We start from the raw sequence: 15,073 nt of genomic DNA, 5'->3' as shown, positions 1-15,073 counted from the left end.
TGTGGCTATAAATGTCTGTGACAGTGAGTCAAGCCTTGCTTAAGGGCAGCTCCCTTAGAGCTTTGGAGCCATCCAACTTCTGCAACTATTGGCCAATGGGAAAAGCTGCTGAGTGTTTTTTAGTGCTGTGATAGTGGAGTATTGCAGGAAGGACAAAAGGGAAGTATCAGATGCATCTCACACTCCATAACTCCAAAGAAGAGGACAAGTATGTGAGTTCTGAAATTGGCTGCTTTGTGCCTAATCCTGCTGATTTCTGAGGATCAAGATGCCTTTCAAAAATAGAAAATTGCACGTGTTTTCAACTGTTGACTTAATGATGTTTTTGTTTCCTCGTCCCATATTATGAAAATTTGACTTCTGTCATTCTTGAAAATGCCTAATGACATACATCAACTATAACTACCCATGCATTAACCCCCATTCATAGGGAGGCTGATATCTTCACTCCTGTGCCTCCTCTTTTCAATTCGTAGAGGGAATGCATCAAAAGTATGAAGGTGGATATACACCAGAAGAATCACTTGGAGGGTCAAATTCTAGCTCTATTAATAACAGTAAAACTAGCTTTATGACGGCTCAGAGTAAAGCTAATATGGAATATAGATTATTATAAAATAAAACTCTATTCCTTTCCAAAAAAAGCAAATAATTTACCCTATGGTTAATAATTAATTCAGTATGATTTCCAAAGGGCAGCACAAAATCATACTTATTCTGAGACTAAACGCATACTCAAACTAAACTAGGACGGTTTAACTTTAAAGTCATATCCTTAGATGCTTGCACTTACTCATTCAAGATACTGAGCTGTTTTTACATGACAGCTACTATTTGAGATGCTAGGGTTACAGCAGTGACTAAAACAACATTCTCACTTGTATGAACCTTATATTCTTGTGGGAGGTGACACTTCAAAACATGGAGAGAGAGAGAGAAAGGGACAGAGTGAGAGAGAGAGAGAATGATGATTACTTAAGAGAAAAAATAAAGTCGGGTAAAGAGAGTGAGAGTGTATATGTCATATGCTATTTTGTATACAGCGGTGGTCCAATATTGTTATTCCTGCTCAAAGCCTTGCAAAATTCCTCTTCAAGGCATTCACTGTGTGCAAGAGGAAATCATTCTTATTTTGAACCACATTAACTGCTTTGATTTACAACTGCTTTTCAACATCCATGGCTCCGAATCACCATCTTAGATTAGTTTTTAAAAGTGAAAACCACATTCAAAAGTCTATCACCTATCACTAAGACCAGGAGAAGAACCTCATGCATGGTTTGACTGCACTCTCCAAGGGGATCTCCCAACGGGCTGTGCACCACAACAGCATCATTGCAGGAAGGGCACAGCTGTGCTCTGCTCTGTCATTGTAGGGCGGCCCTCATTTGGGTGTTGATTTTAAAAACACATAGCTTTTTCTAGTTCCATCACATATGTAAACAGATGTTTCTGTAGTGTTTGGAAATAGGTTCTTCTAGTTTTTTTTAAAACATTCTCCTCTACGATCTTGTTTCAATTATGTTACATCCCTGTTTGGAAATAGGTGAAGCTTGAATTATATGTGAGTGTACAATGTGTATGTAGGAAGTATATATACACATCCACATATATATTTAAAACAAGTTTTCTAACATGTCTAATTTGCTATTCAACCCTTGCAACATGGTTTGAGTCAAGTTAAACTTTCACCTAGCCAGTGTTGGAAGTTACACACATCTCCAGTTTGTGAGAGAGATGAATAAGTTGTAATTTTAGATGTAGATGCTATTCTTAGCAGATCCCCAGCAACCACACTGCAGCCTTTGATAACGCAAACATGAATGAGTACGAATGAGCTCTCTGGCTGCCCTGAGCTCCCTTTGCCAGGCTTCCATGGAGGAATATAAGCCACAACAGTTTTCTGAAACACTTTCCCTAAGTACTTGGGACCCACTTGTTGTGACAGTATGGTGCTGAGAGGTGCAGAAGGCAGTAAACAAATTGGAAAAGGAATGAGAATTGAGAGAAAGATTCGAGACCTTCTTTTATTTATGGCTGCCTCTGCCTGCCCTAACAAGGGGAACAATTCTGTCTTGGATTTAAATTACCATGGTGCATGAGGGTATGCTGATATAGACTATATAAACACATGTGCCTATAAAAACTGGATTATAATGACATATAATATACTACTATGCTGTAAATTCTACAAATAAAAACACTTTCCTGTGGAAGAATGATATACTTTTTTTTTCCCCCAGTGATGGCTCTCTAGTTAATTCCTGTTGATTTAGGCAAAAGTTTTCAGAAAGCAGATACTATTTGTTTCCTATTTGAGTCCCTGGCCAAAACGAGTCATTTCTATAGTTCTCAGTCCCCCCAAACTAGTAGTCAACTGAATAATAACTTATTACCTCGGGCTCTTGACTCTGAACACATTCTGTGGTCGACAGAGGACTGATTTACTGTTTGGAGCCCTGTATATAGTCACCATGGGGGCATGCATCATTTCCCTACAAATAAAAATAGCCCTACTGTGCTTATGTTTTGGGCTGACAAAAACACATTCAGAAAGAAATTTTATGTCTGTGAAGTGAATTCAGAAACTGAAGCTAAAATAATAGTGTTTTGTGTCATGCCTAAAATACTATATCTTAGTGTAGCCTAGACATTTGAGTAATGTGAAAGGAACTGTATGAAACAAACATTTTGAAAAATGCAAGAAATAATCAAGGGTTCATGAAGCTACAAGGGAACAGCTGAATGCTTACAGGAACTCTATATGAGCTGAGATTTACATAAAAGTCCACAGAGAAAGATTAGCTAGATATAATCAGAATTTGATATGTCTGTTTCTTTGCAAACAGTTTAAAAAGAGCACCTTATAATCTCTCCCTAACTCTAACCTTTAACTTTCTAGAATAAAAGAATCCTTTCCAGCACTTTGTTACTTTCACCCACACTGCATTGCTCTCCTCCTAATACCAAAAATAGGGCCCAAGTATTAATATTTGGCAGTGTGATGCTTTAGGTATACTGGCACATGCAACAACCCTTTCCTTTCTTTCCTATTCTGCAACTCACACACTTGGTATTTTCTGCTACTGTGAAAAATACCCCCCTGCCCCAAGCTGCCTCTAAGTACCAGACATTGCTCACAACACAGTATCTGCTTTCTTCTCTTAGTGCCTTTTGAAAGTGTTGTTCTGCTCTCTTGAATGGCCTCTCCCCACTGTTCACTGGGGGACTCCTGCTGAGATAGGAAAAGCTCACTCTCAGCAGTTGCTCCCTCCTTCATCTCTGCCCTATACAATGCTGCACATGCTTCAATCATACAAAAACGACCTATTCTGTAGTGTAATGGCTTTGTCTTTCCCTACCAGTGTGTGAGGACTCTCACAGTAGAGATCTTACTTAACTAATCTCTCTATCAACTGTGTCTGGCACATAGTAGGGACATCATTATTGTTAGTTAAAAGAGCAAATGTGTGGCTTGCTTGAATTCTAGCAGGTTAGCTATGTGACTCTAAATTTTTGACTACTGAAAGATCACTACATGGCAATATTGAAGTAAAATTCTAGGTGTAACTCTTATGTACCCAAAACTGAGCTGATTTGTGTGGGCAGATTAAACAGCGTTGTCCCTTCTTGTCTAAACAGCAAACACTAAGAAGGATAGAGTTAGAAACTAACACATGGACCAGGCAGTATTTTATGAATGTTGATACTAAAAGTAAGATGGTTTAGTTCCCTTTAAAATGGTTTAATTCCACATTTGCCAGCTTAGTCGAGGTCCATCAGATTCACCAATAAATGGGTGCTTTCTATTTTATCCCTGTGGTTATTAGGGTATTAATTTAACACCTAAAGAGAAAAGGTTCTCATAAAACTTTTGGAATGACGAGTGATGGTAATTTGGCAACTAATGTGTTTGAAGTTTTGAAGAAACTTATCCTTACAGATATAAATTTTATATAATTGAAGTTGGCATAATTGTTAAAGAACCTGCAAATATGATGATTCATTAATTTTTGACACATTTGGTGTCATGTTCTAAGAAAATAAATTGTTAAATAAAGTTATATAATACAACTGAAAAAACCAATAACACATTTCTAGGCATTGAAAGTGGACATGTGTGTCCTGAGAGGGAGTTGGTAAAAACTGAAGAGTTCCTGGAAACTTGGGGTTCTGGGCAGTTTGCTCTTTGGGTCTCAGTTTTCTCTTCTGAGATTGCCTAGATGGTACAAATGCAAATACCAATGAAAAGAAAGGTGTCCAGAAATTTGTGCAAATTTCATTAGCTGTGAGAATGATTGCTGGAACCTGTTGCATCCAATTGTGTCTATCTGAACAACAGAAAGAGCCCAATTTATTTTATGCAGCTGTTTAGAGAGAGATGTTATTGGTATCTTTCCATTAATTGTCCTTAAATTGTCTAGAGCCGGTTAGAGATTGACTAGAGGTCTGGGGAGGATGTAGGAAGCACATTGTTGAGGGTGCCTCATTATCCTGAAATGAGTGGACTGGGCATTTTGCCCACTGATCTGAGGAAGTTCACTGGGGACTACTTAGCTCCATGTATCTCACTCAGTGGAACCCACCCCCAAATTTCCTATACCCTCATCGAGGACTGTGTCTCAGGGCATTTACAATTCATAAAAATAACTTACAGTAACACACTGTGAAAGAGACATAGGAGCCACACAGAAGAATGACAGAATAGAGAACCCAGAAATAAATCTAAGCATTTACAGTCAATTCATTTTCTTTTTTTAGAAAACTTTTATTTTAGGTTCAGGGGTACATGTGCAGGTTTGTTATATAGGTAAACTGCATGTAATGGGGGTTGGATTTACAGATTATTTCATCACTCAGGTAATAAGCATAGTATCTGGTAGGTATTTTTTTCTAATCCTCTCCCTCCTCCCACCCTCCAACCTGAAATAGGCCCAGGTGTCTGTTGTTCCTTTCATATTGTCCATTGTTCTCGTTGTTTAGCTCCCACTAAAAATATGCAGTATTCATGTTCTCACTCATAAGTGGGAGTTGAACAATGAGAACACATGGACACAGGGAGGGGAACACATACACCAGGGCCTGATGGGGGTGGAGGGCTAGGGGAGGGAACCTAGAGGATGAGTCAATATGTGCAGCAAATGACCATGGCATACGTATACCTATGTAACAAACCTGCACGTTCTGCACATGTATCCCGGAACTTGAAGTAAAATTTTAAAAAATTATGCAGTATTTTGTTTTCTGTTCCTGCATTACTTTGCTTAGGATAATGGCCTCCAGCTCCATCCATGTTGTTGCAAACTACATAATTTCATTCATTTTTATGGCTGCATAGTATTCCATGGTGTATATACACCATATTTTCTTTACCCAGTCTTCCATGGATGGGGATTTAGGTTGATTCCATGTATTTGCTATTGTCAATAGTGCTGCGATGAACATACATGCGCATATGTCTCTATGGTAGAATGATTTATATTTCTTTGGTTATATACCCAAAAATGGGATTGTTGGGTCGAATAGTAATTCTGTTTTAAGTTCTTTGAGGATTTGCCACATTACTTTCCACAATAGCTGAACTAATTTACACTCCCACCAGCAGTGTATGTGTTCCCTTTTCTCTGTGATCTTGCCAACAAATGTAGAATCAAACATTTTTAAATGGAATGAAGCCACTTTATTGTTAGCAACAACACTGAATTCTGTGTTTCATGAAACATTTGCCCTGCCAGACGAAGATATCCTCTGGTCAAACACATTTGGGAATCCTTAGGTAAGACAAAGCTAAACAGAACTCCTTCTCTGAGCCTACATTATGTGAATGTGCACAGTGATGCTCCAGGAAAGGGATATGATAGAAGATGCCAAAACTTCTTGGTGCTGAAGCCTTTTGTCTAAAGGAGACAATCGCACAAAATTTGTTTGGCAGAACACAAATCAGATTCCACTGCCTTATCATTCAGAATGGTGACTTAACTGACTGACATTCTGCATGTCTGTGATGTGCATATATACAAGAACAACATAAGAGATATGGACTCCAAATGCAAAATTACCTTTGATCCGAGGGGGCCATTTCAAAGGCTTTACCCAGTGTCTTTGGAGCCACACTTATTTTCTACCTAAGATAAACTCTAATGATGTGGCTTCTTGTCCTTTATTCCACAAATGTAAAAGGTGAAAATGGTGGGGAAAGGCATTATGTGTTTGTGCACGTGTGTGTGTGGAGTTAAATATAGATGCATTATACACACACACACACACACACACACACATACATATATATATATAATTTATGTGCATGCATGAATCTACATCGAACTAACAGGGCTAATATTGTTCTAAAATGAGTATAATCATAAAACAGACTTCCAGGCTTTGGCTTTTTTAAAGAAGTGGAATGTCCATATAAATAATCTAGCTGAGGCCTATAACAAGGAGGGGACACATGCAATTTCATACTACAAACTAATATCAGATTTAAGACTAGAACCCCGGTCTATCAACTCTTTGTGTTTAATAATTAGGGGACTGATTGATAATTCACATTCAGTACCAAGTGAAGAGTTCTTTAATGCCATTTGACTCTACCATGTGAATCTCTTTCATTTCGATGAGCTCTGAGGGGCCCTAAGCTACCATTTCTACTCAGCCTTGGTTTCCAACCTGGTCTTTCACTGCCTGCACCCCATCAGGCATCCTGGGCTCCTTGCTTTCCCTTGCCAGCACCAGTGTTGCAAACCAGCAGTCCTTAAAATCCTGGTGCAAATGCTTTCTCCTTCCCCATTGTCTCTTCCATCTTTGATGGTGTTAACTAGAAGCATTTTTTGTTCTTAGAGCCTCCCTGTAATTTATCTGTTCCCCATTTAACAAACATTTCTCTCCCTATATATCTTGTACTTAATTTTTTACAAACCGATTTTATCTTTTCTGCTGGACTCTAAACTCCTCAAGGGTAGGACCTATCTCAGATTTACTTTTAATTCCCTCAGCATATATCACAGTTCCCAGAATATTGTAGAACCTAAATAAATATTCATCAGGTGAATAAATGAATAATGTGCAAATATCATAGTCAGGAAAATTTTTGTGGCTATTTGTCATTTTCACTAATGAAAGCAACATATCTATAATGAACCAGGTCCTAAAAAAACTGTAATTTCCTACGCAGAGTGGATTCTGATCCTGAATTGTGAAAGACAACCATCACATTGTTTAATGTTGTTAAAGTGTAAAAGCAGGGAAGAATTTTATGGTTGACAACAGTGTGTGCATGCTCTCTTTGTTTCTTTCTCTCTCTCTTTTGGTAACAGATGTCAACATTGGTTAGATTCAACTCAACTTATTAGTGCATGGCTTTTAGCCAAAAGCAATTCACATTTTCAGAAATGTACTATCACATATGTCTTAATAACAGAAATGTGTTTTTGAAAAAAAATATATGTGATAAGTCACATATGGTGGAAGAAATCTGTAGATCTCTCAGGCCTTACTGTCACAATGAAATCTTGGAGATGACTGCTGCAGAGCATTAAAATACAAGTGAAAGTCTTTCTGACACATTAAGGAGCTATAATTTGAACATACTAATCAAACTCTGATACCAGTATGGTTCCACTATAGTGAGAAATACACCAGATTTCTCTTGTCCTGATCACTGATCTTAAGAACACTCATGTTTGAGTCTTACCTTCAGAGGTAGTATTTAATGTTTCAAGGAAATGGCATTAGTATATCCAGGTACATTATGTGCTTACATTGACTAGGCATATATTTAATTTCCTTTTTAAATGGAGCATAATTACTGTATATCAGAGTCTCCCTACAGCAATGAAAGAAGCAGCTTACAACCATGAAAATATTAAAAATAAATTGAATAAGTGGTTAAGAAATAGGGGGAGGGAGGCAAAACTTTTAGAAACTTATTAGCCATGTACTAATGAGTTTATTTACCATCACCATAACTGAAAGCTAATTTGACCTTAGTTAGATGTGGAAGTGACAGAATTTTAGAAAATTCATATGATCTTTTCTATAAATCCATCTACACACAGTTTGGAAGACTAGCAGTATGCTCTAGATATGTGTTCTATATGTTCATTGGTTTCTGAGGCATCAATGCCCTGTCAATGGATCTCATGTCCATATGATTTTCAAAGGTAGTGAGTGAAGAGCGAGTCTGTTTGCTCTGAATGAGAATTAAGTGGCATATCAACCCTGGAAAGTCCTAAACACACAATAAGGGCTCAGTAAATATCTACTTATTGTTTTAAAGGCCAAAGGAGAAAGGATTGATAGTTTAACCTTCAGCATCACAAAAAAGCTTAATGCTTTTTTCTACCTCACCAACTAGAACAGGAGTCCACAAACTTTCTATAAGGGACCAGATGGTAAAAGTGTACAGCTTTGTAGGCTACATACATTTTATGTCACAACTACTCAACTCTGCCATTGTAACACAAAAGCAGTCACAGACAATATGGAAATGAATGAGTGTGGCTGTGTTCCAATAAAACTTTATTTATACTACTGAAATTTGAATTTCATATGATTTGCACATGTCAAGAAATGTTCTTCTTTTGATTTTTTTTCAACCATTTTCCAAACTCCACACCAAAGGGCTATATGAAACCACACCCAATTTGTGTTCATACTTGAATTGTAAATGATGCCGTTGGGCCTCTGTTTTCCAGTAAAACTGTACACAATTTTCACTGTATTCTCAAAAAGACAATCAAATGTTATTTCTTGATACGAGATCAAACAAGGAACTGGTCAGAAACAAAACAGCTAGAAATAACCAGAGCAATGGAGGAACATTTTTCCATGTGCCATGAGTCAAGAATAACAGGGACTGGACCACTTGGTTAGTTACCATACATATTATGTACTGTATTTTGACATGATGGTGACACTCTACTAGAAGAGCGCCACCAGCCTTATCAAGCCTGCAGGCTAGGTTCCTGAAATAAACCTATTTTCCTGGAAGAATCCCTGTTTTCTGGGATATGTCCAATTTGTTTACTTATTCATTCAGAAAACATGTATTGAACATTTACTCTATTTGGGGTTCCAGTGCATTGTGTGTAACTGAAATTCTCTAGTGTTACCGGGGGGGCTTTGTTCCTCGAGCTCCCAAGATAGTGGTGGCCACTCCCAAGATAGGGCAGGCCTTTTGTTCTCTGACCTGGGGTTCTTGGCCTCATGGATTCCAAGGAATGGAATCTTGGGCCATGTGGTGAGTGCAATAGCTCTATTAGAAGCTGTGGGTCATGGAAGAGAACCATGGAACCCAGCAACTGGTGTTCAACTTGATTAGGACGAACCCAGGCACTTAACTGTGCAGGAACAATGGCAAGCCTTTAGCCCAATAGGGAGTGGCAATGGGCGCCTCGCTGAATCAGGAGCGCAGTAGACACCCTGCCAGATCCGGAGGGGTGGAAGTCAGGGACGGGTCTGCAATGGCAGCATTCAGCAGTGGTGGATGGTGAGCGAAAGCTCAGCTCGAGCCGGAACAAACACGGACCAGAAGAGTGTGCAGTTGCAAGATTTTATAGAGTGAAAATAGAGCTCCCATACAATGGGAGGGGACCCAAAGGGGGGTTGCCTGATCCGGCTCGAATGCCTGGGTTTATATCCTGATCATTGTGCCTCCCCCTGTGCTCTCAGGCGATAGATGATTTGATTATTTCTTTACCTCCTGTTTTTAGCCTAATTGGTATTTTAGTGAGCTCTCTTTACTACCTGATTGGTCAGGTGTGAGCTGAGTTAGAAGCCCCATGTTTAAAGGAGGGTGTGGTCACCTTCCCCAACTAGGCTTAGGAATTCTTAATCGGCCTAGGAAATCCAGCTAGTCCTGTCTCTCAGTCCCCCCTCTCAACAGGAAAACCCAAGTGCTGTTGGGGAGGTTGGCCGACGACTGCTCTAACTGCTTCCTGCTGAATTGGGGCATAGTAGGGTTGTGCAGTTGAGATTTCCTCGGGAGGGGTGCCTTTGATGTCGTCAGAAATGGCAAAAGGACTATTATATATAAAACTTTTTAAAAACTTTGACTGCGTTTTCCTGTCAGGCACAGCAACTGAACCCTGCTGTGGAGTTTTTGTTTCTGAGCTGAGGTCTTGAGGAAGTCTCCTTCTTCAAGTGCTGAGTTTGGTATCATGAACCCAAACTCATCCTGAGAACAGTATCTTATTTAATTAGAAGACAATTCTAAACACCTACCAGTTGGTTGTGACTTAGGTTTATTACTAAGCGGATTTTCAAATATATTTAAAGCACAAAACTCAATAATCCTGTGACTTCTAGTTTCCCTTCCTTCTTTTTATAACATTCCTCAGAAAGCTAGACATTAGATAGAGTCTGCACTGTGAATTAATAAGAACTCATAAAAATACAATTACTGTAGGGTCAAATTCTCACAAGGAGCAAAGAGAAAACAGGTCCCGCTTCTAGGCCATTAGAATAGAATTAAATGCAACCCCAAACACTGCCGATGGGCTATTCTATGCATGCAAAAATGCAGCTTGGGAATCACTTCCTATTGGGAGGGCTGGAGCTTGGAGACATTTGCCATTGAGGGCCTAGATTTACATTCCTCCAGCCCTAGCCCCATGCCTTGTGACCTGGGGCACACATCTGCATGCAGGCGGACTGGAGGGAGGAGTGCAGTTGAACTGCAGGAAAGAAGATCACTAATCGCCCACCCAGGGACAAAAGCCCTGACCCTGGCCTCATTAGCACCACCTCTAATTCTCCGAGCTTGCCAGCCACAGGCTCACAATGGAGAAGCCTTTAGGGCATTCAGATGGAAAAGAAATCAGGCTGCAGAGAAGATTTCAACCCCAACTGCACGATTTGACAAAACCTCAGCTACTAGAAATACTTCCACAGGACTACAACATAATATATCTCCAGACTACGGATATCCCTCTAGACGTTACAGAGCCTGATAGGAAATATTCTTTGGCCTAAGAAAAATGAAACTTAAAAGCAAAGTACACAACACCTTTTGGAAAAACGTACTAGGGCTTGGATTTAATGGTATGCTAAATGCTACCCTGGTGCCCTGGAAAAGTTATTTTATTATACAAAACATAAGCAGGCTTCTTGTCATTGGCATTAACTGATCCATTCTCCCAGAAACTTAAAAATCAATGTACTCTCCATTTCTGTATTTGGTATCAATATAATGGAAGTCAGCCGAAATAAATTAACACATAGTTCCTCGAGATGTGATACTACAAGACCTATAATAACCCAGCAAATAGAGAAAGTCCTCCCTCAGCCACAGAGCTGGCAGGGCTAGCATGCATTGTAACACTGCAATCAGATGTTACAAACCCAAATGACAAGACAGTCATCCTTCTTAATTTGAAAGTTTCCCTTCTGGAAGAGACAGGGATGTCTAAGACGTACTATATTTAAAGGAGGTCTGTGTAGCTTGTTTATGATTTAAGAGTATCTCATAAAATGCCTTGGGAGTTGCTTTCTGTTAGCTAAAACAAAAAAAGAAAAGCCTTCGGTTAAGTATATTTTATGAGCTTTTCATTAACTGAGTATTGAGGCCTTGATGCCAAGGTGCCAAACTTCCCCACGTGGCTGGAAATCACTTGGCACACTTTCAGTCATTTATGTCTCTGTCATAGGTCCAAGGTTTGCAATTAAAAATGTAATCTTTTTAGCATGTGCAAAACCCAAAGGCTTGAAGTACTATGTATTGAATATGATTATAATAGAATTTGGCAGCTATTCATGGATTGCACATATTAATTTATGTAAACTGGGTACAACTTGGGGCATTTCTTCATCAGGAACACAGGAAAAAATATAAGCTGGTCCCTGCTCATTGGAGGATTTTTTTTGGCTTGTTTTGTTTTTGTCTTTAAATTGTCATGAATAGAGATTAACTCAAAATCCAAGGTCTCTTTTATGACCTTATTTTTTCACATGCATCGAGTCCATTAAAATTAACATTTGCAACTAATAAAAATAATAACTTACTTCACAGGATTATTCCTAGGTTTTGCCTTTTCAACAGCCTGTAAAGAGAAGAAAAAATGCAATTAGACAATATTAGCAGGCATAATCATTGCAACTAGCTACCAAAACAATAAGCAATATAAAATGCTCTTCAGAAACATAAGGAGCTAATCGAAACAGGGTGCCGTAGATAAGCAGACTGGAGACTCAGAAAGCAATTTTCTTCTCCTGGGAAACACAGTTACCTGTCCAAGTGCAGCTTTCCAATACAGGCAGGCCTTGTGAAGGCTGCCTAGAAAGTTCATCAGGGACCATAAAAGTGGACTTCTGGGTGAACAACTAGGGTCCTTCTCTTCCCACCTTTCACTCTAATCTTACCCTGTTTGGACCTGATTGTGTTGTAATGACAGGTTGGGGAAACAGATGCAGACGGAATGGTCGTGGGCATATCTTGGATTTTTAGATTTGTGGTAGGGAACTGCTCACCCTAGCACTGCTGCTGACACCTGGCCACACTTCCACCATGATAGAAAGTCAAGTGTCCATTTCCAAAATCATTTTTATTAGCCTACACCACAAAAGGACAAGGAATGACTGAATACTGAGATCAATTTCCTCCCATGGATCATTAAGAAAATACACACCAAATCATAGAAATGAGGAAACCCCCGGACCTCTCGGCCTGCATTGCCTTAGACATGGAGCCTGGTTCCAGTTTAGCACTGAACCCATTGATCTGTGTACAGTCCATTTATCATTCATGAAAAGAGCTAGTGATCTTCACAGTATATTAGAAGAAACAACTCAGATCATCTGTCAACAGCCCTCTTATTTCTGTTTCCTTCTCCACAGGGATTTCATCTCCTTCGATTCTTTTGGAATTAAAATGTTGCTAAGCAACACAGCTGGGGGTGCTGATGGCAGAGTGGCTACAGTCTATCAAACTGTTTAAGCACCTGGAGGGTTTCAGTGATGATTTTTTTTCATATTTCTGTAGCATAATTATGTAATCAGAACCAAACTTGTACTCCCGTAGACTTTTTCAGGCTACAGACGCTACGTTTGATAAAAAGAGCATTGAAGCAGCCATTTGACAACCTCAGGGTTGTTCAGATCCTTTACAAAAGTATCTGTTTGGGGACCTTTATATTTGTGAATCTTGGAGGTGGGTAAGGGCTACAGAGAAGAGAGAAGAGAATACTGCTGTAAATTAGAATACAGAGGCAACCACTTTTAGCAGAGACAACATGTAATCTAACTCTGGACTTGACATTCTGGGTGACAAGTGATATTCGACACACTGAAACCCTCTATGCATAACAACTGAATAAAACACTTCCAAAGTTTAGATGTTAGTGCTGGGAATCCATGCTTCCATTTATTAAGTCTCAGGTTCTGTTTCTAGATAAATAACCACTAATATTTGGGCACTTTCTTTGGCTTGGTAGGCAAAAATCATTTTCTCACCGTCTGTGCCTGACGTTGAATTTTGGCAAGTGCTAGAATAGGAAAAAAGCTAAGGAATGAGGTAAGAGGTGAAAATGAGAAAACAAGAAATATGTGTCTGGCTGGCCCAACTCATCTGTCACATGTATCTTGGGTATGAAAACCTGTTCATTTGCAGTCCATGTACAGAGGATGCGAACCTCACTCATCCTGCAGATTCTCCCATGTCAGAAGAACAAAGAGAGAGAAGGTGCTGGCAAGAAGTGGGGACTGGCACACACCTTTCCTACAGCAGCAGGACCCAGTCTGTACACACATGCACACTCACATCTGCCTTTTTTTTAAAACACCCTTTTCTCTCCCAAGTCTGGCTGGTTTGCAATAAGATATAGCAGTAGGCTGAAGACATGTCACTGTGGAAATCACATGAATCCACTTTTTTCAATCCCTTAGACTCCAGATAAGTCTGTTCTAGAAGACTTAGGTTATCACAAAGTAATGGGTGCTGTGTTCAAGTGGTTTCCTTTTAAAGCATGCTGGATGTGATAGGATGAGCTTGCCACTGGCAGGAGACAGGAAGAGGGAAAAATCAAAGTGACATTGCTTAACCTCCCTTTGATTCGGAGGCATGTTTTGTGAAAATATCCTTTCTGCTCTATGCTTTGGAATTGCCAACTAGACCCAGTTATTTTTCTCTGATCAGGAGGAAGATGATCATGTTTGAGGCCAGTTTCTTTGAAACATTCATATTTTTATAGAGCCAACATAGGAAAATAACTTCCTTTAAATTATTTTTTCTGAGTTGCCTGGCTATTGATCGAAAATGTCTATGCTGAAAGATTCTCCTTTCTTTGGAAATTAACTTGCTATTATTCTGATGTCCCAACAGCTCTAGTCAGATGTCCTCATGTCATCCTCTTGTGTGCTCATCACCTTGAATCTCTCAAGTAAATGATGGCAAGTAAATGACGGTGGAGTAAATGATGGCAGAGAACCTCGCCATATGAGAAAAAGCTCGCAATTTGTTACTTTGCTTTCACCGTAATTTGATGTTGTTTTAGGCATGCTATGAGGAATTATTACATTAAGAGACTTTGAGGAAAAAAATTTAAGTGAATTATTTATGTGCAAATGATACGTGAATTATTCTACAAGATACACAAAGAGATAATTTCTCTTTTGAAATGATGGGACATAAGAAGACAATCGCAAGTTCCGGATACACATGCCAGAATGTGAGACACACTGCAAAAGGAGGAAAATTAAAAGGAAATGACATAGCACAATTCACCAAACATCAAGACAGTTACATATTGGGATTGCAGCTAATTTTAAGTTTAAAAACATACATTAAAGTAATTTAAACTGATTGGAAAATGGAGGCTGGAGAGTTAACAGTTATGTTGCTTTAATTTATAACGTCTATATGCTTTTAAAAACCTATATTCTCCTTATTTTTTTTTGCCATGGTTCCCTATCATGATACTTATCTCACAATTGAGGAAGCTCTAGTATAAGAAAAAACCATAAAAGAAATTAAAATGTTAGAGAATGTACTCCAGTATGGTGTGATGTGAGGTAATAGGCTAGCGTGGAGAGAGTGCTGTGCCAGAAATGTTAAAAACCTGGATTCTAGTCCCAGCTT

General features: G+C 39.1%; 1 protein-coding gene across 6 annotated transcripts in view; it reads right to left on the bottom strand.

Moving 5' to 3' along the window:
- Window positions 1-15,073, bottom strand: part of AFF2 (AF4/FMR2 family, member 2) — a 501,113-nt gene that overhangs the window by 74,743 nt on the left and 411,297 nt on the right. For all 6 annotated transcript variants that reach the window (XM_011971246.1, XM_011971245.1, XM_011971244.1 and 3 more), the window contains one exon: window positions 12,004-12,041. In XM_011971246.1, coding sequence (XP_011826636.1) covers window positions 12,004-12,041 — 38 coding nt within the window. The remainder of the gene's footprint in view (window positions 1-12,003; window positions 12,042-15,073) is intronic.

The sequence above is a fragment of the Mandrillus leucophaeus genome, unplaced genomic scaffold, assembly GCF_000951045.1.
Source record: "Mandrillus leucophaeus isolate KB7577 unplaced genomic scaffold, Mleu.le_1.0 Scaffold994, whole genome shotgun sequence".
NCBI classification, from domain to species: Eukaryota; Metazoa; Chordata; class Mammalia; order Primates; family Cercopithecidae; genus Mandrillus; species Mandrillus leucophaeus.
The sequence above is the reverse complement of the archived record's forward strand: the minus strand, read 5'-3'. Positions and strand labels throughout refer to the sequence as shown.